At 44.7% G+C, this 25,130-nt stretch overlaps 1 protein-coding gene across 8 annotated transcripts in view; it reads left to right on the plus strand.

Annotated features, from left to right (window-relative positions):
* Positions 1–25,130, plus strand: part of KLHL2 (kelch like family member 2) — a 96,296-nt gene that overhangs the window by 29,508 nt on the left and 41,658 nt on the right. For 7 of the 8 annotated variants that reach the window (XM_053252473.1, XM_053252474.1, XM_053252479.1 and 4 more), the window contains 2 exons: positions 7,737–7,899; positions 22,538–22,647. In XM_053252473.1, coding sequence (XP_053108448.1) covers positions 7,737–7,899; positions 22,538–22,647 — 273 coding nt within the window. Of the gene's footprint in view, positions 1–3,763; positions 3,913–7,736; positions 7,900–22,537; positions 22,648–25,130 lie in introns of those variants that run through there. The other variant, XM_053252480.1, reaches the window with a different exon arrangement.

A 25,130-nucleotide genomic window follows, 5' to 3' on the forward strand; every position in this document is an offset into this window, starting at 1 on the left:
AGAGCTGTGGGCAGGGCCTGGCCCAGTGGAGTGGTGTCGCCACACACACTCTTTGTGGCAAACAAGAAGGGCTCAAGTGCCGACACCATCTCGGACATGAGCTCCCACTCCACGTTGGATAGGTCTCACACACCCAAAGACTCGTTATTACCAGGTCGTCAAGGGCTACTTCCTTCTCCAGCAGGCGCTGAAACAATAGGAAGGTGGAGTTCCACCAGGGATCTACATCTTTGGGGTGAGATGTTGTGGAAGCCCATAGACACACTGCCGCTCTCAAAGCAGGCACCTGGACTTCTCACTCCGGTGGAAGTGGGCTGCAGTCTTGTGGAACTTCTCCACAAGCGCAGCCGTGGTAGCAACAGCACCTACCATGGTAGCAACAGCACCTAGACGCCTTTGCATTGCATCCTTGAGGCCAAGGGCGTCCCTGACAGGTGGAGCATGTGTGCTATGCAGCGGATGTTCACACACTACATCACTGACCCTACTGCCACAGTGATGTTGGACCCATTGTCTGTGACAGTGAAGCCCTGCGAGAGGTGTGGCAACCCGCTGATCCACTCCTCTATCTGGCGGCCAAATACTGGTGCCACTTCCTCCTTAGTGTGCTTGACATCCATGGTTTCCATGTGAAAGATGGCCCACCTGTGCCGAAATGCAGTGTGGGATGCGCTGGAGCCAGGTGCAGCACCACTGGAGGTCCCCTCTCTTTCCAGACCCCACCAGTGGGCAGTCAGGGCCAGGAAAGCAGCGTGCATCCCACTCTCACTATTCCACAGATCAGTGATGAAATGCACGCTGGTGCCAGCCGGTGCTGCACGCAGCATGGCTGACACGAGCTCCCTGCACCACCTGTACAGGGAGGGGACCACGTTCTGGCTGAACATGGTCCTTGAGTTGTTGGTGTAGTTGGGCGCTAGCAACTGGAGTATCTGGCAGATGCTGGAGTTCTCTACCACCTGAGAAGGTTGGTCATCAGTAGCCATCACCTCCCCTATAAGACAGGTGAGGAGATGTGGGTCCACATGACCAGGGTACTTCTTGCCTGATGACTGTGTCCACCACTTGACTAGCAGTGTGCCCTGCTTCATGGAAGCTGGTGCACTGCCCTTGTCAGCGCTGGTTGCAGGCACATGAGATTCACTAGCGCTGCTAGCGGAGTCAAGGATACAGGTGACACCGTCGCATGTGTTGCCACATGGAGGTCATACTCAGATGCTTCTCATCCTTGCCCTGACTGACCTGTGCCCTGCAGTGGACACAGCGAGCAGTGGTTGGGGCATCTTGAGGGACCTCAGAATGCAGCCAAACACCACTGTCATCCACCCCCATTCCGCCCTCCATGGAAGAAGAAGGGCCTGGCTTCACTGCAGAGGGGCCGCCCGCTCCACTTCAGCATCAGACCCTTCCTCCTCTGAGCCAGACTTGGAGGACCCAGCACTGGACTCCGCCACAACCTTGGCATCATCAGGGTAGCCCCCACTGAGTGGTGAGAGAAGCGTTGGAGGGACTGCAGGAGAGAGGGAAAATTTGGCTGCACTGCCAGCTGTCAATTTGCTGCCCTCTGCTTCCACCATGGAAGGAGCTTCTCTGGCAGGAGAGCCCCCCCGCACCACCAGGCTCCACACAGAGCGGCAACACTGGTGGCACACCACCTGATGGACCCGCCACTGGTTCGGCAGCAGCAGGCTCCTCTGGATAGGAGAGGAACCTGCTGGTCCAAAGAATATGCCAATGGGAACCTGTGGCACCCCAGGATGGCATCTTCTGTGCCTACTGTGGCCCCCTGCACCAGCTTGGAGACCCCTACCCCCTCTGCCTGCCACCCTGCACGGCACTCAGACTTTCCCATGAAAAAACTGTTAAAAAAAAAATTAAAATGAAGAAAAAAATTTTTTAAAGGAGTGGGATTTTTTTTAAAAACCTATTGGAGAGAAAGGAACCTTAAAAAACCATATTGGGGGGAGCCTTAAAAAAAACCCTATTTAAGTAAACTCCTTTTAAAAGAAGCCTACCCACCCACAACAATACAATACAATGAAAAACAATGCAATCAATACACTACAAAGTATTGTATTGGTGGGAGGGAACCTGTAAAAAGAAACAACCTGCAAAGAAAAAACACAGAAAATATACCTCCCCATACCCAAATACGAAAAAAGGAGGCCCTATTTAAAAAAAACTAAAGGGGGGAAAGGGGACAACACAACCTAACCACTTACTCTTTCAGTCTTCCTGGAGATCTTCTGCCCCACACACTGGTCAGGAAAAAAAGGAGGAAGATCCAGACCAGTGGCAGGCTGGCACAGCTGGGGTGGGGGTGGGGCGGAATAAAAAAAACTTTCCAGCATTTTCACCGACCCAAAAAACAAATTCAAACACTAATAAAATAAGTAAAAACACTAATAGAATAAATAAAAACGCTGGTGGGGGGAAATGCTGTGGGAATGGGGGATGGGGAGAGTTGGGTCTGGAGCAGGTGGTGTGCTAAGCACAGCAAGAAAGAGATTAACAAAGAAAAGCACCTTCTCCAGAGAAAACAAGTGGGGGGGGACCCCAAAGAGCCCAGGGGGGGAACAACTGGCAGTGGCTGCTGAGCTGAGGCAGCAAGCACCAAAGCAAAAGGTGGGGGAAAGTCTGGGTTAGAAAAATGGATGGGCCAGAGAGAGGCCTCGGGCCAAAGGGCCTGGGCCCCCTAGCCCAGAAGAGAGAGAAGAGAGACACACACAGACACTCACTCAGGGGGGGGAAATAAAAGCAGCAGGACAAACACACAGCAGAACAGACACACATACAGTTGGGGAAGAAAAAGTTTAAAGCAGGGCCAGAGAGAAATAGGCAGAAGGGAACAGGGGTTGGGGACAAAAACACAGCACCAGTCTGCCAAGCAGACCCTCACCACATGAGCAGAACCAGCAGCATCAGGGGCGAGAGGAAGCCAAGCAGCAACTACAGCCAGAATGATTTGGCTAGGCCAGAGTCTTAGCTTTAAATAGGATTTGAAACTTCCTCCTTTGGGAGCCCCCACATTTGCCTCCCCCCCCAGCCAGTAGGGTGCCAATTCTCAAGGACTGGCACAGTGCACAGCCTACCAGAGAGCCAGACTCATCTGGCCAATCAGGGAAGCAAAAGCCCAGCCAGTGAAATCAAGTAAAACAAGTCACAAAAAATGGAGGACAAGATCTAAAATGGCCACTAGAACCTTCGAACCAGCTTGAACAGGCTCAAACCAAACCGGGTTCAAACTCGGACCAGCATTGCCAATGCAATGCCCTGTTTGGTCTGAATCTGAGCCTTCGAACCCAACTGGTCCAAGTTTGAGCCGGTTTGCACATCCCTATTGACAAGTGCATGATCTAACTTATTTTCCAAGATTGCTTGATTTTAGATGTGGTAATGAGATGCTGTCAAATAGTTATTTTAAACATCTGTAATGCCACTTATTGAAGGCATAATTTTAAAAGGAAGAATGTAGGTCAGGTGTGTACACTCTTAAATTGTGCAGACATCTGTTAAAGGCCCTCAGAAATAATTTTTTGTTTATTATTTAAATTATTCTGTGCCACCCAAAATTTGTTTCTCTAGGTGGTTTACAACCAAAATCCTTTAAAACAGTTAAAACCCAGTATAAGAAGATTAAAACTACAAATCTAATTAAAAGCCTGGGTGAATAAATGTGTCTTCAGTGCCTTTTTAAAAGTTGCCAGAGATGGGGAGGCTCTTATTTCAACAGGGAGCACATTCCAAAGTCCAGTGGCAGCAATAGAGAAGGCCTGTTCCCGAGTAGCCGCCAGACAAGTTGGCACCAACTGCAGATGAACCTCTTCAGATGATCTTAAAAGGCAGTGGAGCTCATGGCGAAGAAGACGTTCTCTTGAATATCCAGGGCCTAAGCTGTTTAGGGCTTTATAGGTAATTACCAGCACCTTTTATTTTGCCCGGAAACATATCAGCACCCAGTGTAGTTCTTTCATCACAGGAGTAATATGGTCTCTCCTAGATGACCCAGAGACCAACCTGACAACAGTCTTCTGGACCAACTGCAGTTTCCAGACTACCTACAAAGGCAGCCCCATATTTAAATAAATAAATATTTTTTTTATTTTTTTATTTTATATACTGCCTTTCATCAAAACAATCCCAAGGTGGTTCACAGCAAAATTTAAAAACAAGATTGTAAAAAAGACACAATTAAAACATTAAGCTTAAAATTATAAAATAAATCTGATTAAAAATTTAAAACACAAGCATAAAAACAGTACAAAATACAAATAGTAGCTGCAGAGACATAGAACGCATTGCAGTAATCCAACCTAGAGGTTTCCAGCATATGTACCACTGTTTTGGGGTCATTCATCTCAAGAAACGGATGTAGCTGGCTTATCAGCTGAAACCAATAAAAAGCACCTCTGGCTACCACATCAACTTGGGACACCAGGGAGAAGTTCAGATCCAGAAGCACCCCTAGACTGTGTACCTGTTCCTTCTAGGGGAACGTAGCCCCATCCAGAACTGGCAGATCAACATCGCTTCCCAAGTTTCAACCCCGCACAATAAATACCTCCGTCTTATCTGGATTCAGCCTCAGTCTGTTATCCCTCATCCAACCTGTTACTGACTCCAGGCAGGCATTTAGGGAGGTTATGAATTCTCCCGATTATGTTGACATGGAGCAATAGATTTGGGTGTCATCAGCATACTGATAGCACCCTGCACCAAATCTCCTAATGATCTCTCCCAGTGGTTTCATGTAGATGTTAAACATCGGAAACAAACAACATACAAAAGTTCAGATTTTGAAGAACAATAGTCTCCAAGAGTCACTATCTGGAATCTTCCTGTGAGGTAGGAGCGGAACTACTGCAAAGCAGTGCCTCACACCCTTAACCCCTCAGACGTTCCAGAAGGATACTATGGCCAATAGTATTGAGAGTTGCTGAGAGATCCAAAAGGACCAACAGAGTCACACTCCCTCTGTCAATTCCCAATTGGAGATCATCCATCAGGCCGACCAAGGCAGTCTCCACTCTATAGCCCACCCGAAAGCCAGTTTGAAATGGGTCTAGATAATCAGTTTCCTCCAAGACTACCTGGAACTGGGAGGCCACCACCTTCTCAATCACCTTGTATAGCCATGGAAGGTTGGAGACTGGCCTGTAATTGCTTAACTTTGAGGGATCCAAGGCAGGCTTCTTCAGAAACGGTCTAAGGATTGCCTCCTTAAGACAAAGAGGCATCCTGCCTTCTCTCAGAGAAGCATTTATAATCTCTACAAGGCCCTCTGCAACAGCCTACCTGATAGATAGTATAAGCCATGTCACACAAGGATCAAGAGGGCAAGTAGTAGGGCACACTATTCCAAACAACTTGTCCACATCCTCAGGGGTCACAAACTGAAACTGATCCAGGGTCATCACATAAGAGTTGCTGCTGGACACCTTGGCATCAGACTCTGTAACAATTGTGGAGTTTGAATCAAAGTCAGCCCGAATACAAGAGATTTTGTCCACCCAAAAAAACTAATTTAAAAGGTCACAGCAAGTATTAGTTGGTTCCGGATACTGATTCAATGGGGAAGAGGCACACATTAGCCCCTTCACGACCCTGAACAACTCTGCTGGATGTGAACTTGCGGACACAATACAGGAGAGGGGCCAGTTTTGAAGTGGGTTGGAGAGGACGCTTAGGAGCGATTGTGTCCACTGCGTAGGTGAGTTGATTATTCCAGTTCTTCACAAGAGTGTTGACAGGGTCACCAGCAGACCAAATGCTAAATCCCTCCAAGGCTTCTTGGAATCCTATTGGATCCAGTAACCTTTTCAGACGGACCATCTTAATGGGCTCTCTGCCACTGAGGAGATGAGATGTAGCCATGAGTCCAACCTTAACCAGATGGTGGTCCATCCATAACAATGGGGAAATCACAGGATACACCACCCTGTTCAGAGTGAAAGACCAGGTCAAGCGTGTGATCAGCAATATGTGTCAGTCCCCAAGACCACTTGGGATAGGCCCATAGTTGTCATGGCCACTATGGACTCCTGAGCCACCCCGGACAAATTGGTCCCAAAGTGAACATTGAAGTCCCCCACCACCAGAAGCCTGGGAGACTCCCAACGCCAATCCCGAGACCAAGTCCGTCAGCTCAGTTAGGGACTCTGTTGGGCAGCAGGGCAATCAGTACATCAACAGAAGTCCCAGTCTATCACTGGTCCCCAAACATAGGTACACGCATTCAATATGGACAGACACTTCAACAGGGATCCTGGCGAGGAGAATTTTGTTCTTATAGACCACAGCCACTCCTGCCCACATCCCCTCTCCTGATTCTTGACAGAGTGCCCTGGATGGAGAATCTGGGACCAGACCAGGCCACCAGCTTCCCACAACCAAGTCTCTGTAATGCATACCAGATTGGCACCTTCATCCAGAATCAAATCATGGATGATTTCAGGTTTATTCTGGACTGACCTGGCATTACAAAGAAGCAAGACGAGGCTTTGTGCGTGGTTGGCATTGCTTCCCAACGTCAAAGAGCTTGCAGAACAGCCAGAAGGGGAAATAGCAATTATTGATCAAAATCATGTAAACAAGGGCAGGAGAAGGTGGCATTCACCTCTTTCCTATGATTCTTTACGTAAATTGCTGTTGCAAGTATGGCATGGGAAATCAATTAATAGTGTCTTGATAAAACAATGCTTAAGATGTTCCCATAAATCTGTATCAAAGAGGGGATTAGAATATTCTGGAAGAAAGGGAAATTAATTTTATTCCTGTAAAATGGTAATTGAAGATTAGCAAAACGAGTTTTGGTCTTCTAGCTTACCAGACTATCATTTTCCTCGTGATTTTTAAGCAAAGCAAAACTTCTACAAATACTGTGTTCCATTCTACTTTATCTATAGATTTATCTAAAATTCAGCAATGATGGTATGTTGACAAACGTACTATGTCACTTTAGCCCAGTTGCAACATGAGAGCTCCAATGAAGCTTATGTATGTGTGCACCCTTCTCTGCATATACACAGCATGTATGTGCTTTCACAACATGGAGCAGAGCATAAAACACATGAAACTCACCCACCCCCCAATTTAAGTGAGTAGGAAAGCTTACTGATACAGATGTTTCATATATGTTTGGGAGTGCAATAGAACTTTGGATTCAGATTTTTTTAAAAAAAACATTTTAAAAATGTTTGGTGTGGGAGGTGAGTTCTTATTGAGTTTAACATGCTGCTCTTTGTTCTCCTGCATAAAAACTAGTGTAGCTAACTGTCTCTTCTGGCGAGGCTGGAGTCTACTTGGGTTTTATGAAATGCTGAGCGTGAAAGAACTTGGGCAGAAATGTAATTAACCTTAAACCCTTCTAACATATATAAATTTCCTAACCCTGCAGGTGTAATGTGACCAAATCGTATTGTTAGCAATTAAATGAAGACTGAAGGAAGAATCACTTGAAGATTAGAAGAACTTGAAGTTGTATTATATAGTGGCTAAGAGGGGGATGTGCTTTTTGCAGTGACTCAATATTTGGTAGATAAACTGCATCTAAAGGCCAGTGAGACAGAGTAATAAGGAAATGTAGGATGAATAGAAGTATTCACAAAACGCTTGTAAATGCAAGAAGATGAATGTAGACCTTTATCGATTCTAATACTACTCAAAATATGTTTGCATTAAGTTGTGTGTGTCTGTAATGTTGACTACATGTACTCATATAGTTTTGGTTGTTATAGGTACTTCTCCCAGCTGCTAGTTTGTTGCAATTACAAGATGTAAAGAAGAGTTGCTGTGATTTTTTGGAAACCCAGCTTCATCCTGTCAACTGTTTGGGCATCCGTGCTTTTGCTGATATGCATGCATGCACAGACCTTCTGAACAAAGCCAACACATATGCAGGCAAGTTTAGCACTTCTCTGAAAATAACTTGGTCAGTCCGTGGTCCTGCTCCTAATGCTGTCTGATATGATAACCTTATAATGCTGCTTGTGCACAAGGGAATTTAAGTCAGAATATTGGAATATCTCAAAGTTCTAGAACTGACTACCCTCAGAGTGTGTTTGAGGTACAAGAAAAATGCATGACACACTGGAAAACTACATATATTTCCAAACCAAGATCGTAAAACTCATTAAATTAGGCACTAACATCAGATCTTTGAGTTTAGGCAACCAAACTTCTAGGACAAGTGAGCCCTATCAAATTCATGCAGTAATTATGGGTAAAATTGGCTACTGCACACTAGTTATGATAACAGCTATCTAAAAGCAAGAATAATTGAATTTTGTCTAGTCAGTATCTGTTTGGAGAACACATCCACTTATTCTGAATTTTCACTGTACTGCTACTTCTGAAAACAGAAGACATCTATGAACTGAAACAAGTTTCTCAGTTGCATGTTAGTCTATTTCCTTATGTAAACCAATTGCTAATATTCTCTATTTAAAAGGCCAGTATTTAAATAGTTATTCTGTCAAACATAAGCCATGCAACTGTTTTCATGTTTGCTACTTCTAAATCTGATGTACTTGACAATATAGATACATGTATGCTTCTACTGTTAACATGGCCAGAAGGTTCAATTCCCACTTCCCATTAAAGACAATATTGGCAGTAGTAGTAATGAATATTTATCAGCACTCTCCTTCATCTATAAGAGCATACACTGTAATGGTTTCTACCTTTCTACTCTCAGCCATGGGGTTAAAAATGAAACCCAACTGGTATCTCTTAACTTGGGCTTTCACATTGCTAATCTGTACACAAAGAAAGGAAGCACTAAGTGGCCCAGTTGACCATGGCTTAGCAGCTAGCAACATGTTGCAGGCTCATGCACTCCCTCTCTATGTATGTGCCAGTTCAGTCCCCCATCTTCTAGTTAATGATCATAATTTACCTCCAAACCAGGGTCTGAAATCTGCAAGTTACTATTAATGACAATTGTCATTTGTTTGACCTGGACATCAAGGTAAACTCGGGTTACTATGAACCAAGAAGTTGGTTGTGCTGTCGAGTTGGTGTTGACTCCTGGCGACCACAGAGCCCTGTGGTTTTCTGGTAGAATACAGGAGGGCTTTACCATTGCCTTCTTCTGCACAATATGAGATGATGGCTTTCAGTACCTTCCTATATCGCTGCTGCCCAATATAGGAGTTTCCCATATTCTGGGAAACACACCAGCAGGGATTCAAATCAACAGCCTCCTGCTCTCTAGGCAAGTTGCTTCCCAACTGCGCAATTAGGTTGCTATGAACCAGGAAATAGAGAAGGAAATATGCTTACAAGAGGGCAGGAAGGGTGTATGTGAGCCCAACAGGATGTTCATAGACCGCATTGAGTTACCAAGGCTGTAAATGACTTGCCAGATAGTTCATTACTGGGATGTTCAGAAGCCCCATGAAGACTGAGTTTTATCTTTAATTTGGATGCACCTTTTGTATGTGTGTGCTTTTTTTTTTTTTTAAAGAACCCAAAGTCGATAGAAGCAGGTAATTCCAAACTTTCAAGTAGAGAAAAAAACATGTGTGTATGGAAGGAATTGCAGGGGAGGCTGAAGGAAAAACTCTACTGCATTGCAGGGGAAATTTTATTTGCATATCTACAGTGAGACTGCAGTTTGGGATAATTTGTAAATAACTGTCCTTTTAAACATTCCCATGGTTGATACAGCAGACCATGCTGAAGTTAGTGTACTCAGGAGAAGTGTTCAGCTTCAAACACAGTTTCTGGTGTTAAATGCCACTTCTTTCTACTCTTTTTGGCAAGAGGTGCATCTTGCAAGTGTAATAGGAAAGAAGAGCAAGTATTATAAATAAAACTAATATAATGCCCATATACAAACCTATGGTGTGGCCACATTTGGAATACTGTGTGCATTTTGTTGCTTTATGTAGTACATTTGTATACTGTACCACCCTAGACAAAAAAGTCCCTGGGCAGTTCTGGTCACCATACCACAAAATGGACGTTATAGAACTGGAGAAGGTGCAGAAGAGGGCAACCAAGATGATCTGGGGCCCAGAGCACCTTTCTTATGAGGCAAGGCTACAACACTTGGGACTCTTTGGTTTACAAAAAAAGACTAAGGGGAGAGGCGATGGGGTCTAAAATTATGCATGGTATGGAGAGATTTTTTTTCTCCTTCTCCCACAACACTAGAACCAAGGGTCATCCCATTAAACTGATGCCCAAGAAACTTCGGACCGACACAAGGAAGTACTTTTCACACACCACATAATCAACCTATGGAATTCTCTGCAACAAGATGTGGCAGCCTGGATGGCTTCAAGAAGAGCTTAGATAAACTCATGGAGGACAGGTCTATCAATGGCTACTGTAGGCCACCTCCAGCCTCAGAGGCAAGATGCCCCTAAATACCAATTGCAGGGGAGCAACAGCAGGAGAGAGGGCATGCCCTCATCCACCTTTTGCCTGTGGGCTCCCCAAAGGCATCTGGTGGGCTATTGTGTGAAACAGGATGCTGGACTAGCTAGGCCTTGGGCCTGATTTAGCAGGGCTGTTCCCCTGTTCTTAGCGTGAGCCCTCTCTCTGACAGGTGTGTTGATGAGGATTGCTAAAGAAGGGTATGTGCAGTGTGTAACACTGCCTTCCCTTGGAATCTTGCCAATATCCCTCAGCTTCTGTATAGGAAAGCCTTAACACCATGTACTCCCTCCACCTTCCAATTGCATCATCACAGCTTTGATATATTGGAAGATGGTAGCTGTTGCTAGTTGGCAACTTCAAGCACCTGGCTGCTGTTCAGGTACAGTGACTTGAATTTGCTCATGTCACCAGTGCAGTGCTGTGACATCGTTCTGGCATAGCAATTGTTGCTCCACGTCAGTGTTCCCTCTAAGGCGTGCGCATGTGCGCACGTTCACAGGTTTTTTGATGTCCGCTCAGTTAATTTTGGATCCTGCTCAGGTTGAATCAAGAAGGCCCCATTCTGAATGCACATGTGCAGACACTGCCTTGATACTGCTGCCCAGAACAACTCATTTTGCAGTCAGATGAAAAAAATTAGAGAGAACACTGCTCCACATCTTAAATTGGGAATGATCATCTGGTGGTTCGTGGGTACTAGTGGGCCTTCTCTGAGAAGATGGCAGTTTTGGTGGTTCTGCCAAATATCCAGACTAATGTACATATAACCTCTCTGAAATCAAAGTGATAAGGTTGCAAGTTGCATGAAGACTTCTAGCTAAAATGAGAATCTTGCAGAGTTTACACTTGCACAAGGAATGGCTTATTGTGTAGCAAACAATTTCTATCGCAACTTGATGCCTTATATTGACAGTGACTGTCATTGTCATTTTTCAAAATATGCTTTAATCCCACAAATAGACCTTCAGACCTAAGCACTTCAACAAACTACCTAATTCTGCTTTTGAGCAGCAGCTTCTGTTGCTATGCTGTTATCCTTGTTGCTATGGTTTTTGTTCTCAGAAGTCTTACTTAAATATAAAATCGAGTAGAGGAAATTTCTGAGTCTCTTTCCCTCATGTGCGTTTGACTTTCTGGTTGTCTACTACAGGGGTCATGAGACTTAAGTTAGGATAGCACATTGTTAGCAGTTTTGTGCTCGATCTGTGATAGGAAGGTCCTAGGACTGCCTTGTCAAACAGCATTTTAAAAATGCTCAAACTTTAGGATGATGAGGAATACCTTATCTTCTACCCTCTCAAATGGTTTTACAGGTTTAAACAACTTTATTGTGATGCTTGGGAATGCTCCTTCCTGTTTACTTCACTACAGTCTCTACCCAGAGGCTTTTCCTGAGTACAAACATCACCTGGAAATGCCAGTCATGTGGGCTGTTATCCCTGAAAAGTGGAGTAGGAGGATCGGATCTCTTTTACTCAGCTTTAGACTTGAAACTTGCCCTAATCAAGCTGTTTTTATTAGCCCACTTTCCAGTAGGCTTATGAGATCACTTGGCTGTGTGTGTGTGTGTGTGTGTGTGTGTGTGTGTGTGTGTGTGTGTGTGTGTCTCTCCCACCATCAACTTTGCATTGCCTGGACCAATATGAACCAAATCAGGTACAGTTGTAGGGACACCTCACTGGCGTAGTTTTTGATGATGTCATCCACCCCGATCCAAGATGGCGGACATGTAAACATTTGAGGCACAAGTGGGCTAACTTTCGAACCGCTTAACTAATTTGAACCAAATTTGTTACAGCTGTAGAGACACATAGGGACACCCAAATGGCATGGTGTGTGATGATATCATCCACTCCAATTCAAGATGGCTGCTGTGTGAACATCTGAGGTGCAAACAGGCTAATTTGTGGACTGTCTAATAAATTTAAACCAAATTGGTTTAAACAGTTGCAATGAATGGCACACAGGGACACCTCGATGGCATAGCCATCTTATTTATTATTTCTCTGTGTAAACCGTCTTGAGCCATTTTTGGAAGGATGATGTAGAAATCGAATTAATAATAGTAATAGCCTGTGGTGATGTAATCCACCCTGTTTAATGATGGCGGATGCATAAACTTTGGAGTTGCAAGTGGACTAACCTATGCACCGCTTAACGGATTTGAACCAAATTTGCTGCAGCTGTAGGGACACCTCAATGGCGTAACTTGTGATTATGTCTCTACCCCAATCTAAGATGGCGGATGCATGAACATTTGAAGTGCAAGAGATCTGACTTGTGGACCTCGATTTGAACCCAATTTAGTCGTGTTGTGGAGACTGTGAAAGGAAAGTAGGCTGATTCGTTCTTACTAGAACAACTTGTTAAATCTTTACAAATGCCCTGGATTTTTTTAGTGCATCTCTGCTGCTGTTGTCTACATCAGAGTGGGCATTAGGTAACTCTTCTGGGCTTCTTTGTTCTCCAGGTATTTGGCCTTGTTTCTCTTTCCTTTCCCTCACAGTCAATATTGCAGATCTGATTGGCTGGCTGAGTGAGGACATGATTCTGCCATTTTTAGTCACTCTTTCTCTGAGTGCTCAGAGTTGCTTTTACTTTCTCTTCCATTAATTTCTATCTAGTTCCTTCTCGTACAAAGCCCTTTCTCTTGCTCACCTCTTATCATGCACCTGGGGGTTTGATGTTAAAATTCCTTATTCTGTCAATGTTAAATTACAATTTGCCTTTTTGTGATTGGCTCCACCTCCCCAACCCAGCATTTTGTGGCTGACTCTGCCTCCCCAAGGTGTTTCATGCTGGTAGCTCCCAAGGCTGTGGTTGGTGTGTGCACACACGCAAGCTCCTGGAAGTCTGCCTACTCCTGATCTACATGAACCTCTTACCTGTGCTAGACCTTTAGCAAAAAAGGAACAGTGAACAGGTACCCATTGCATATCACTTCAGGATCAAATATCCGAGCCAGGAGTGTCTACAGGTGAAACTCGGAAAATTAGAATATCGTGCAAAAGTCCATTAATTTCAGTAATGCAAATTAAAAGGTGAAACTGATATATGAGACAGACGCATTACATGCAAAGCGAGATAAGTCAAGCCTTAATTTGTTATAATTGTGATGATCATGGCGTACAGCTCATGAAAACCCCAATTCCACAATCTCAGAAAATTAGAATATTACATGGAACCAAGAAGACAAGGATTGAAGAATAGAACAATATCGGACCTCTGAAAAGTATAAGCATGCATATGTATTCAGTACTTGGTTTGGGCCCCTTTTGCAGCAATTACTGCCTCAATGCGGCGTGGCATGGATGCTGTCAGCCTGTGGCACTGATGAGGTATTATGGAAGACCAGGATGCTTCATTAGCGGCCTTCAGCAATTCTGCATTGTTTGGTCTCATGTCTCTCATCCTTCTCTTGGCAATGCCCCATAGATTCTCTATGGGGTCAGGTCAGGCGAGTTTGCTGGCCAATCAAGCACAGTACACTGTATACTTTTCAGAGGTCCGATATTGTTCTATTCTTCAATCCTTGTCTTCTTGGTTCCATGTAATATTCTAATTTTCTGGGATTGTGGATTTGGGGTTTTCATGAGCTGTACGCCATGATCATCACAATTATAACAAATTAAGGCTTGACTTATCTCGCTTTGCATGTAATGCGTCTGTCTCATATATCAGTTTCACCTTTTAATTTGCATTACTGAAATTAATGAACTTTTGCACGATATTCTAATTTTCCGAGTTTCACCTGTAAGTGTGGTTCTTCCAGCTGTTGTTGGTCTCCAGCTTGCATCATCCCCAGTCACAGTAGCCAGGGATGAAGGGAGTTGTAGGCCAATAACAGCTGGAGGGCTGAAGTTTGTTGCCTGGTCTGAGCTAATTTCCTGGGCCCTCCTTTCTTGGTAAAGGCCTTTCCTCTCTTCATATGATTTTGACCTCTGGCCCACCTTTCTAGATGGTCATAGCAACAATTTATATGTTTGGTAGGAATGTTCATGGGCTCTTGATAAATGCAACTGGTTCTGCGTGAATTTTCTCTTTTCTCAGAGGTATTGCTGACATCAAGTCAAAGATAACCTGGTCCCTCTTTAGTGACTGACCAGTCAGAAAGCATTAAATAGCTACAGTGTTGACAGGCTTGCTGCACCTTCTCTCCCCCACCCCTGCCAGTCTTTCTCTTTCTCCCTCTCCACCTTTTCCTGCCAGCAGTTTGACTGAAAGGCTGGGGGTAGGCCTGGTACCAAAGTTTTCCTGGCTCTGGCTAGAGTTCTAAGGCCATTGGAGGATCCATAGCAGAGGCCATGCCCAGCACCTGACTTAGTGCAATTTGGCAGCCACTGAGACTCAGTTGTTAATGGTACTGCTCTTGGAGAATTGGCAAACACCCCTGACTACTTTTTGGACTTGTGTGGGGACCTAGCAAGCATGAATGGAGCAGCCTGCCTCTGAATAAATTTGTGCAAAGCTTTGGTCTTGGAAAGAAATGACAGAGTTTGGTTCAAAAATAGAACAAGGCTTATTTTAGCCTTTAGGGATGCAGGAAATGAAATATTGGTTAAGAGACAACACAATATTAACTAGCAAGACGAACAAATCAATAGGACTAAGGCTCACAAAGAGGCAATTTGGCTTGAGTTCCAAATTAAGTTTGCTCAAGGCTGATCAGAGCAATGGTTTAAGAGAACAGCTTTGGATTTTTAGACTGAGCAAGAAAGGAGGTGAGCAAGAGGTTTGAGGGCAGAGGTTAGATATGCAACCTAAATCTGTCCGGGGTGGATGGGTGAATGGACCCTTGTAGCTCAGTTGATGCTGGAAGGACCTCTCCTCCGGGACAGGTAAGAAGGCAAAAGGCAGGAATAGGGACCCAAGGGCCAAGTGAGGCTCTTGGAAGCCAGAGGGAATCCAAAGCCAAAATCCAAAGGGGATCTGATCTTGAGAGACCAGTATCTCTCAGCCAGGCATGCTACACAGACCAGGCTTGGGAAAAGGGCTGATCTGGAGGCGTGGAATAGGAGCAAGAGTCCAGGCAAGGCAAGATGGAGTTGCCAGTGCCCAAACGTATGGATACGCAACTGGTGAATCTGAGGAAGAGACACACCAATTGTGTCATGCCTAGAAATAGACAGCGTCTTGCCCTGAAGTAGAATGCTGACCACACCTTTCTGTTGACAAAAATGGCAATAGGGATAGACAAAGAAACACATCATTGTCCGTACCAACTTTGCTGGTACACAGAACATCAGAACAGCCCTACTACATCAGGCCCAAGGCCTATCTAGTCTAGCATCCTGTTTCACACAGTGGACCACCAGATGCCTCTGGTGAGCCCACAGGCAAGAGGTGAGGGCATACTCCCTCTTGCTATTGCTTCCCTGTAACTGGTATTGAGAGGCATCGTGCATCTGAGGCTGGACTAGTAATAGCCACCAGACTAGTAGCCATTGATAGACCATGAATTTGTATAAGCCCCTTATAAGATGTTTATCTCGTGCCTTTAGAAAATTTTAACAAGCTAGCTTCCCATGCCTTGAGCCAGCTATTCACACTTGGTTAGTAGGGATGTGCACAGACCGCGGAGGCATGGTCCAACGCCGGGGGTTGGTCTCGCTTTAAGGGCAGGGGGGGTTGTACTTACCCCTCCCGCCGCTTTTCCCTGTCCGGCGCTCTGTTTTTGTGTGAAATTTTTGGGGTGGCAGCATTCCTCCCTGCCGCCCCTGACCCCTTGTTGATTGGTAAAAGCGGAAGTAACTTCCACACATGTGCCCGCCGCTGACGTGCATGCCGCACAGCATGCACACGCAACATGTGACATGCGTGGCGGGCACATGTGCAGAAGTTACTTCCGCTTTTACCGGTCAACAGGGGGGCAGGGGCGGCAGGGAGGAATGCTGCTGCCCGAAAATTTCACACAAAAACAGAGCGGTGGAAGGGGTAAGTACAACCCTCCGCCCTTAAAGTGAGACACACACCCCCGGTGTTGGACCGCTGGACCGGGCCACTTGCGAACTGGTTTGCAGGCCTCTAACATGGCCTGCGGACCGGTTCGTGCATATCACTATCAGTTAGTGAAGGAGATGAATTTGTTACTCTTATCGATCCCTTCCTGCAAAGCTGATAAGACTGAACTGATCCAACGTGCCAAGATAGAGGGAGAGTATTTGGCTAGTTCTTGAGAAGAATAGCACTTAATTAACTTGTGTGTACTCCAGTTTCCCCACCTGTAAACTAATCAGGGAGGCGGGCACAGATTTTGTTCTCCTGCAGTCCCACGTTTGTTCTAGATCCACTTTTCCCCTAGGCTACATGCCAGTTGACATACCTCATGAGTTAGCTCATGCAGATCAAATAGTGAGATCCGAAAGGCAAAAATGGGAACAAGCCTGTAGCTCCAAACCAGGTACTGTATAGGGGTGCTCCTGGGAGTCCCCAAACAAGCTATCTCTGTAACACAGTCCAAGTCAATGCTGCTACTGCTGCCACCAAGGTACGTCTTGGTGGCAGCAGGTTTTAGGTGGTCTAGAAATATTTTAAATAAATAAAAGTCTCTCCCAAACTACTGGTGGCAGGTCGACTTCGCTTGGTGGTGGGGTGGCAGAAGGCAGCTGCACTGCGCTGATAGCAACCATGTTTTTTACCAATACAGTGCCCCAGCCCCCTTGCCATATGATTGTAATGCAACAAAGTGGGTAGGGGCAATGTATTGTAGGATTTTTTAAAAATGGTGATCTGACAAGAGGCACCTTTCAAAGCGGTGGTTCTTTTTATTTGGCAGGGGGAGAGCAACTACCTATCCAAACCCAGCACAGCATCTCTCCAGTGGCTGCTGCTGGCTTCTGCAGTGTATGTGTTAAACTGTGAGCCCTTTGGGGATGGGAACACATTCTCCTTACTCATTTGCTATGTAAACCACTTTGAGAACATTTTCACTGAAAAGCAGTATACTCAAAATAGCTGCTGAGGAGCACTGGACTGCTGCTGTCCCTGCGTCCACATCTAGGGCAGGCCCACTATGGCACTTGTCCAAGGACTGTTTAGACCTGGAGCTGGCCCTGGCTTGTGGTGGGAATGGGTCTGTTCTACTATATCCTTTCCCCTTTCGCCATTAGCAATAGGGATTGTAGTTTGAAGAACTGAGGCCTAGGGAGATAAAAAAGAAGCCCCTTCCCTTATCTCCTTGTTGCTTGTCTCTAATCAAGTTGGTGTTGCAGCAGTTCAGGTGAGTGGTAGTACTATGGATAGCAGGCCACAGTACCATGATGTTCACATCATGGGCACAGGGCAATGGCTTGGCAAAGTGCTGAGAGATGAGATGATTTCCCCCCCGATTGGTGCCCAGTTGCCTAAGGCAACCTCTCCTCTTCCCCTTGAGATTGCTTCCTGGGGGAGAGAACCCCAAGGGAAGAAGGCACACACCTGGTTAAGATTATCTTGATAAACAGTGGCTCTGCATGAATTATACTTCCACTGGGTCATAAATCAACAGAAAAATCCACATGTACTCTTGTCCTTGTTTTCCTTTCCTCCTTGCCTCTAAAGGCAAAGCTTTCTAGATTAACCAGTTTCCCTGGTCAGTTGTCACAGAAAACTGTGGTTTTGTGATCCCAGCAAACCAGGATATCCAATTGGGATTGATTCTAATTTACTGAAGATATACAATCATGACTGACTTAGATATTTTGGAACTGTATAGGTAGTGGGGTGCACTGCTTTTCTCCATACCCACAGCATTATTTTTTTGAGAATAAAATTTATCGCATTTGAACCGAATTGGAATCCATGATTATGGCAGAGTCGATTGTAGAGGCGTCCAGTAACTCCTCTGGTTCAATTAGAATGGATCACTTTTAATTTGTGACTTGCGAGGATGTGGACAGGCTCCTTGGAGCTATTTGGCCTACCACTTGTCCTTTGGATCCATTCTTATAACATCTAGCAGGGAGAGATGGTCTAGATTCTCAAAGTTTTGCACACAGTTTCCAGGACCAGCAGTTTGTAAAGTGGTCACGCCCCCCCTCCCGAGACATCACACAAAACAATGGGGGGGGGGGCGGCACTGCCGCTGGGAGCTCTTCAGAGCTCATTTCTAGGCAGGCAGCCCTCACTGCTGGGATAAGGTTCATTTAGCTTCCTCAAAATGAATGTTATCCCAGCAGTGAGGGCTGTCTGCCTAGAAATTAGCTCTGGAGAGCTCCCAGCAGCAGTGGCCCCCCACCGGCTCGAAATTGTTTGGTGGGAGGATTAATTCCTCATGGACCAGCACGGACCGGCACTCTACTCCTCACGGACTGGCACCAGTCCACGGACCGATGGTTGAGAAACACTGGTCTAGATGACATCATAAATGCCTCAGTGAGAGAGGGCAGAATGCCTCCATGTTTGAAGGAGCCAATTTTGAGACCTCTAAGACCCGGCCAGGTGACATACCATGGTGATGGATAATTATAGCCCAACCTCCCTTCGGTGGGGAAGGTAATTGAGACAGTGGTGGCTGATCACCTACAGGCAGTTTTTGAAGATACTGATTATCCAGATCCATTTCAAGCTGAATTTAGAGCAGGCTATGGGGTGGACACACTCTTGGTCAGGCTGGTGGATGATCTCTACCAATGAATTGACAGAGGGAGTGTGGCTCTTGTTTGTTCTTTTGGATCTCTCTGTGACTTTCGATACCATCGACCATGGTATCCTTCTGGATCGCTTGGGGGATTTGGGAATAGAAGGCACTGCTCTGCAGTGGTTCCATTCCTATCTCTCAGGTAGATTCCAGATAGGGTCACTAAGAGATAGTTGCTCTCTGAAATGAGAGCTATTGTTTGATGTCCCTCAGGGCTCCATTCCAGGGTGGATTTGATTTAAATCAAACTGATTTAAATCATGATTTAAATCACAATTTAAATCACTAGCAGGGTGGATAAAAATAAAAAAAATCTGATTTAAATAAAAAAGATCGGATTTTTTTGATTTAAATCGGATTTTTTTTATTTGAATTGGATTTTTTTATTTTTATCCACCCTGCTAGTGATTTAAATCGTGATTTAAATCAGTTTGATTTAAATCAAATCCACCCTGCTCCATTCTATCTCCGATGCTTTTTAACATCTATATGAAACTGCTGGGTGAGATCATCAGGGGATTTGGAGCAGAGTGTATGCTGATGACACCCAAATCTATTTCTCCAAGACATCATCATCAGGAAATGGCATAACAGGATGAAGGATAATAAATTGAAACTAAATCCAAACAAGGAGGTACTTACAGTAAGGGGTCATACTTTGAGGGACATGATAGATCTTTCTGTTACCCTGAAGAAACAGGTACGTAGCTTGGGGGTGCTTCTGGAACCAGGCCTCACTCTAGTTTCTCATATTGTGGCAATGGCCAGGAGTGCTTTCTATCAACTTCAGTGGATACGACAGCTGTATCCGTTCCTTGAAGACAGTGATGTCAGAACTGTGGTGCAATCTCTGGTAACCTCTAGGCTTGACTTCTGCAATGCGCTCTATGTGGGGCTACCTCTGTATGTGGTTTGGAAACTTCAGGTGGTCCAAAATGCAGCGGCTAGATTAGTCTCGGGGGTTTCTCGGAGAGACGATATTATTCCTGTTTTAAAGCAGTTGCACTGGCTACCAGTAGGTTTCTAGACAAAATGCAAAGTGCTGGTAATTACCTTTTAAACCCCTAAACACCTTAGGACCGAGTTATCTGGGAGAACGCCGCCTTCTGCATGATTCCCACTGCACATTAAGGTCATTGAGAGAGGTTCATCTCCAGATGCCACCAGCTCGTCTGGCGGTGACTCCAGAGCAAGCCTTCTTTGTAGTTGCTCCTGGGCTCTGGAATGTGCTGCCTAAATAGCTATTCATGATTCAACATCTCTAAAGTGTGCCGTCAAGTTGATTTCGACTCCTGGCACCCACAGAACCCTGTGGTTTTCTTTGGTAGAATACAGAAGGGATTTGCCATTGCCTCCTCCCATGCAGTAAGAGATTATGCCTTTCAGCATCTTCCTATATCACTGCTGCCTGATATAGTGCCAGTGGGGATTCGAAAGGGCAACCTTCTGCTTGTTAGTCAAGTATTTCCCTGCTGTGCCAAAGAGCCCTTAAGACACATCTTTTTAGCCTGGCTTTTAGTAATCCGTTTTAAATTGTTCTAATGGCTTTTGTATTTTGCCTTTACTCTGTTGACTTTTGTGAACCACCTAGAGCCTTTGGAGTCAGGCGGTATATAAATTAAATATAAATTAAATTATTATGATGATGATTCCTATGTGATGGCTTCCACCACCCGGCATCCGCTGTTTCTCTGGCATATCCCATCTCTTAAGATCAGACAAAGAGATTCTCTTATGTATTCCATTATAGTCTGAAATGTGGTTGGTGGTGATGTGTTGACAGGCCTTCTCAGTGGTGTCCCCAGCTCTTTGGAACTTCCTGATTGCTGGCTGACTTCAGAGGAAAGCTGGTCTTCAGCTCTAAATAGTAGTAGAAGCTGAAAACCTCTTTATTTCACTTGACCTTCTATTAATTTGTTCTTGTTCTGCTGTTCTTGTTTTTAACTTACTGCTGCTGTGTGTTGCATAATATTTTGATTGATTAATTAATTGTAAGCCACTTTGAGTCCATTCATAGATGGTAGAATGTTTTGAAATAAATATCACTGTCATTTTGGAACATAGCCTCTCTTCACACTGGGGTCTGGGAGGGTGGTCTAGGTCCAGTGTGACCACTTCTGCATAGCATCTTCTTTATATATATATTTCTCCATGGTGTACCTGTTGCCAATCCCATGTGTGGCAGCTCTTGTGAGAGTTCGCAAGCAGCTGCCTGGATAGCAACAGGGACGGGGGAGAAAATGGCGGGCGGGGAAGGAAAGTGCTGGCCAGGCTGGCCGGCGGGGAAAGAAAGTGCCGGCAGGAAAGCACTGGTGGGGGAGGGTGAAGATAGGGAGGGGAGACAGGGAGAACTAGGGGCGCAGATGCTCTGAGCCGGATCAGCTAATTCAGAATCATTCACTTAGCTGTGTCTTTCATGACAAAAGGATACATATCAAACAGCTAACAAATCTCCTAGGCAACCACTACATTTTAAACAGGCTGCTGATCACAGCATAGGATCTTCAGATGCCTTATATTTATTTCTGTTGTGCTGTTTGAATTTAAAAGAATAAACCAGCTCCCTGTGTGTGTTAGGGTGTCAAGTGGGGGATGAATGTTATGAAAAGGGGCAACTGACAGATGACCTACACTTGAATGCAATGGAAGTTAATGCAAATGCTGCTGTGAAGCAGTTTTCCCTCGAAGGCGCACTCACACATTTTTTGATGTCCGCTCAGTTAATTTTAGGAACATAGGAAGCTGCCATATGCTGAGTCAGATCATAGGTCCATCTAGCTCAGTATTGTCTACACAGACTGGCAGCAGCTTCTCCAAGGTTGCAGACAGAAATCTCTCTCAAACCTATCTTGGAGATGCCAGGGAGGGAACCTGGAACCTTCTGCTCTTCCCAGAGCGGCTCCATCCCCTCAGGGGAATACCTTACAGTGCTCGCATCTAGTTTCCCATTCATATGCAACCATGGCAGACCCTGCTTAGCTAAGGAGACAAGTCATGCTGTCTACCACAAGACCAGCTCTCCTCGCAGAAGGCCCACTCTGAATTCTTTTGTGCACACACTTGCTTGATACCGCTGCCCAGAACAAAACTGCATACAGACACACACACAAAAACATTGCTAGCATTCCCTTTAATGTATTAAATTGTGTACTGTACCAATTCGCTTTCCTTTTGTCTTATTTTCTGCCTAGCAGCCTTGGTTTTTTACTACCATGAAGACTTCAGCAGCCTTTGAAGTCTCCTAAAATGTTACTTTTCCCTTCTAATTTCCCTTCACTGATCCCGCTGTCAGTTATGCATTCTGAACTTGGGAATGATTTTAAAATGAAAAATTAAACTTGAATTCCCATGCTAATCAGAATTGGTTTTTATAAATAATGTTTGCATATTGTAAAATATATAGGCTCCAAGTGGTTATTGCCAGTGGTGAGAGGGCACAGTACTGGTGTATTTACTGAATATATAAAATTTGAAATACCTATTGTATTGCTGCTTACATTATGGTGGTGTCTGTTTACTCTCTCTTTCAAACAGAACAGCACTTTACTGAGGTTGTACTTAGTGAGGAATTTCTGAATCTTGGTGTAGAACAAGTATGCAGCTTAATATCCAGTGACAAACTAACAATCTCATCTGAGGAAAAGGTAAGCTGATCCCACCCCCGCTCAACTGTAAGCAGTTTTAAAGCCAAAGCAGATACATATGTTGGCTTTATCAGGGTTTCTTTCTGTTCACAAAGTAGGAACTGAGAAGTTCTTAACCATTAGAGGAATTTGGAAAAATGGACACTGAATGCCCCACCACCACCACCAAAAAAAGTTTGTAACCCTCGCCCCAACTTCCCTCTACTGGTACTCGCATTTAACATGTGTCCATCACTACCATGTCTGGTCTAATCTTGTTCAATATAGCTTTCTAATGCAGTTAAAATATTGCTGGATCTTATTTATCAAAAAGATGTCTCGTCCATCCTTGAAACAAATGTCTCAACAGTGGTTAATGAGATGCTAGAAACAATACAAGCCTAACAGATCAAGCATTGTTACTCCAGGTAACATCTGGTGTACTGCTGGCACAGTGTATGCCAAGCACTGCTGCTGCCACCTCCTCCCTACTGAAGTTTCCAAAGCCACCCAAAAAGCCATGACTGAGGGTCAGGGGACTTTCAGCGATGGCATGGGGTGCAGCACAAGGGAGCTGCAAGAAGAATAGTGAGTGGAACCATGTATCCTCTCACAGTTCTCCTTGGGCTTTCCAGGTATCCCACCCCTACTCCAGTTCCCATACCTTTGAAGGTTCCTCAGCCATGGCTTTTCAGGAGGCTTGGAAAGCTTCAGTAAAGGAGGAAGGGGTGGGGAAGGTGCCTTGCACTGGTGCGTGTTGTGCCGAAGCAACACTTGGGATGCTACCCCTAGAAATACAGTAATAATGCCACCTTTATTATGAGACCCACCGCCTATTTGATCATTCAGGAAGGTTCATTTGCAGTTGCCACTGGCTTGTCAGTTGGCTACTCGGGATGGATGTTCTCTGTTGCTACCCCAAGGCTTTGGAATGCGCTCCCTGCTGAAATAAGAGCTTCCCTATCTGTGACAGCTTTCTAAAAGACCCTTAAGACACATCTCTCCAAGCTTTTAACTAGATTAGTAGAACTGTGGATTTATGTTAAATTGTGTTACTGTTTTAATTTTCTTATGTTTGTTGTAAACTGCCCAGAGATGCGAGTTTGAGAAAGTATACTAAATCACAGCTGTGGAAATGATAGTATGCTAATTAGGGCAACTCAGAAAGTCCCCTTAAATGTTTTGGAGAGGATAACTTTATTTGTTGATGGCATAACTACTTGAATATAATTGTAGCTTCATAAGGGGAAGATCACATGATGCCAAATGTGGGCTGAAATGTAGGTTAAGCAAACATGTGCTGGGTTTGAACATATGGAGAGGTTGTTGTGACTGTTTTGTTTTGCCACATGCCCAAGTTCTGTGTGGGCTTCCCCCACCCCCCCATCCCATAGGGCTGACACTTTATTTTGTAGCATCACAGTCCAGCTCACAGAAGTATTGGCAGTTTTGCTGTACTGACAGCCCACATCTCGACCTGCTTTTTAGAGATGTGTAACTCTTATCCTTTAATTAAATCCTCAGATCTGTCAGTCCCCTGAATGCAGACCAAGCTTAACTTCCAGTAATTATCTGCGTAGATTGCAGGGATGTGCCCGAATTGTTTCGGCACCAACATGATTTGGGTAGCCGCAGCCGAAATGTTTTTGGGGAGGGCGGTCCTTACCTGCTCTGCTGCCGCTGTCCCGATCACAGAGCTGTCCTTCCCAAAAGGTCAGTGCCCCCACCACCACCACCAAAAAAGCTGCCCGAAACTATTTGGGCACATCCCTTATAGAATGCAGATATATTTGGTATAGGAATCCATACACAATAAAAACTGAGCCAACTTAGCAGGTTCTATTGCATATATGGGAACACTAGTGATCAGGGAGATAATGAAGGCTTTGGGGAAAATAAGTATGTACTTGGCACTCTGTAGAGTTGCAATCATACTTGGAGGGTGGTATTCAGTAACTTCAGCTGGACCTACAGACGACTTGGCTGTGTGTGTTTGAACTACTCTTTGGAAAGCAAAACATAATGAACTTTCAAGGTGTAAAAAAACCCTCAAAAATCTCAATTGGCTTATGAAGAAAGCTTATATTCTGAGTGGTATGAAATCTTGACACTATAAAATTATTGCTTTCGTTTGAGATTTTAAATTGGTTCCATGCTCTGATTTTTAGTAGGGCTGTTAGATATGTTCTAGTTCATTAAATATTTGACTACTAGGTGATTGAGCAGTGAATTTCAAATGCTTTTGCATGTTACCAAAACAATCGGTATAGGTGTCTTTGGAGGTACTGAAGTGCAAGGAATCATAATTTACTATCCTTGGAAGACAGGCCCTTAGCAATACCTTCCTTTCTGTTTCTTATTACAATAACAAACCAGACCCAAAACACATAGCCTTAACTCACAGCCCCAATGATTAAATTTGCCCCTTTTTAGTCAGCTAAGCTTTTGTTTTTAGGGAGGGAGCTGTGACTGATTGGTCAAGCATCCAGTATGCAGTAGGTCCC

The sequence above is a fragment of the Hemicordylus capensis genome, chromosome 5, assembly GCF_027244095.1.
Source record: "Hemicordylus capensis ecotype Gifberg chromosome 5, rHemCap1.1.pri, whole genome shotgun sequence".
Taxonomy (NCBI): Eukaryota; Metazoa; Chordata; class Lepidosauria; order Squamata; family Cordylidae; genus Hemicordylus; species Hemicordylus capensis.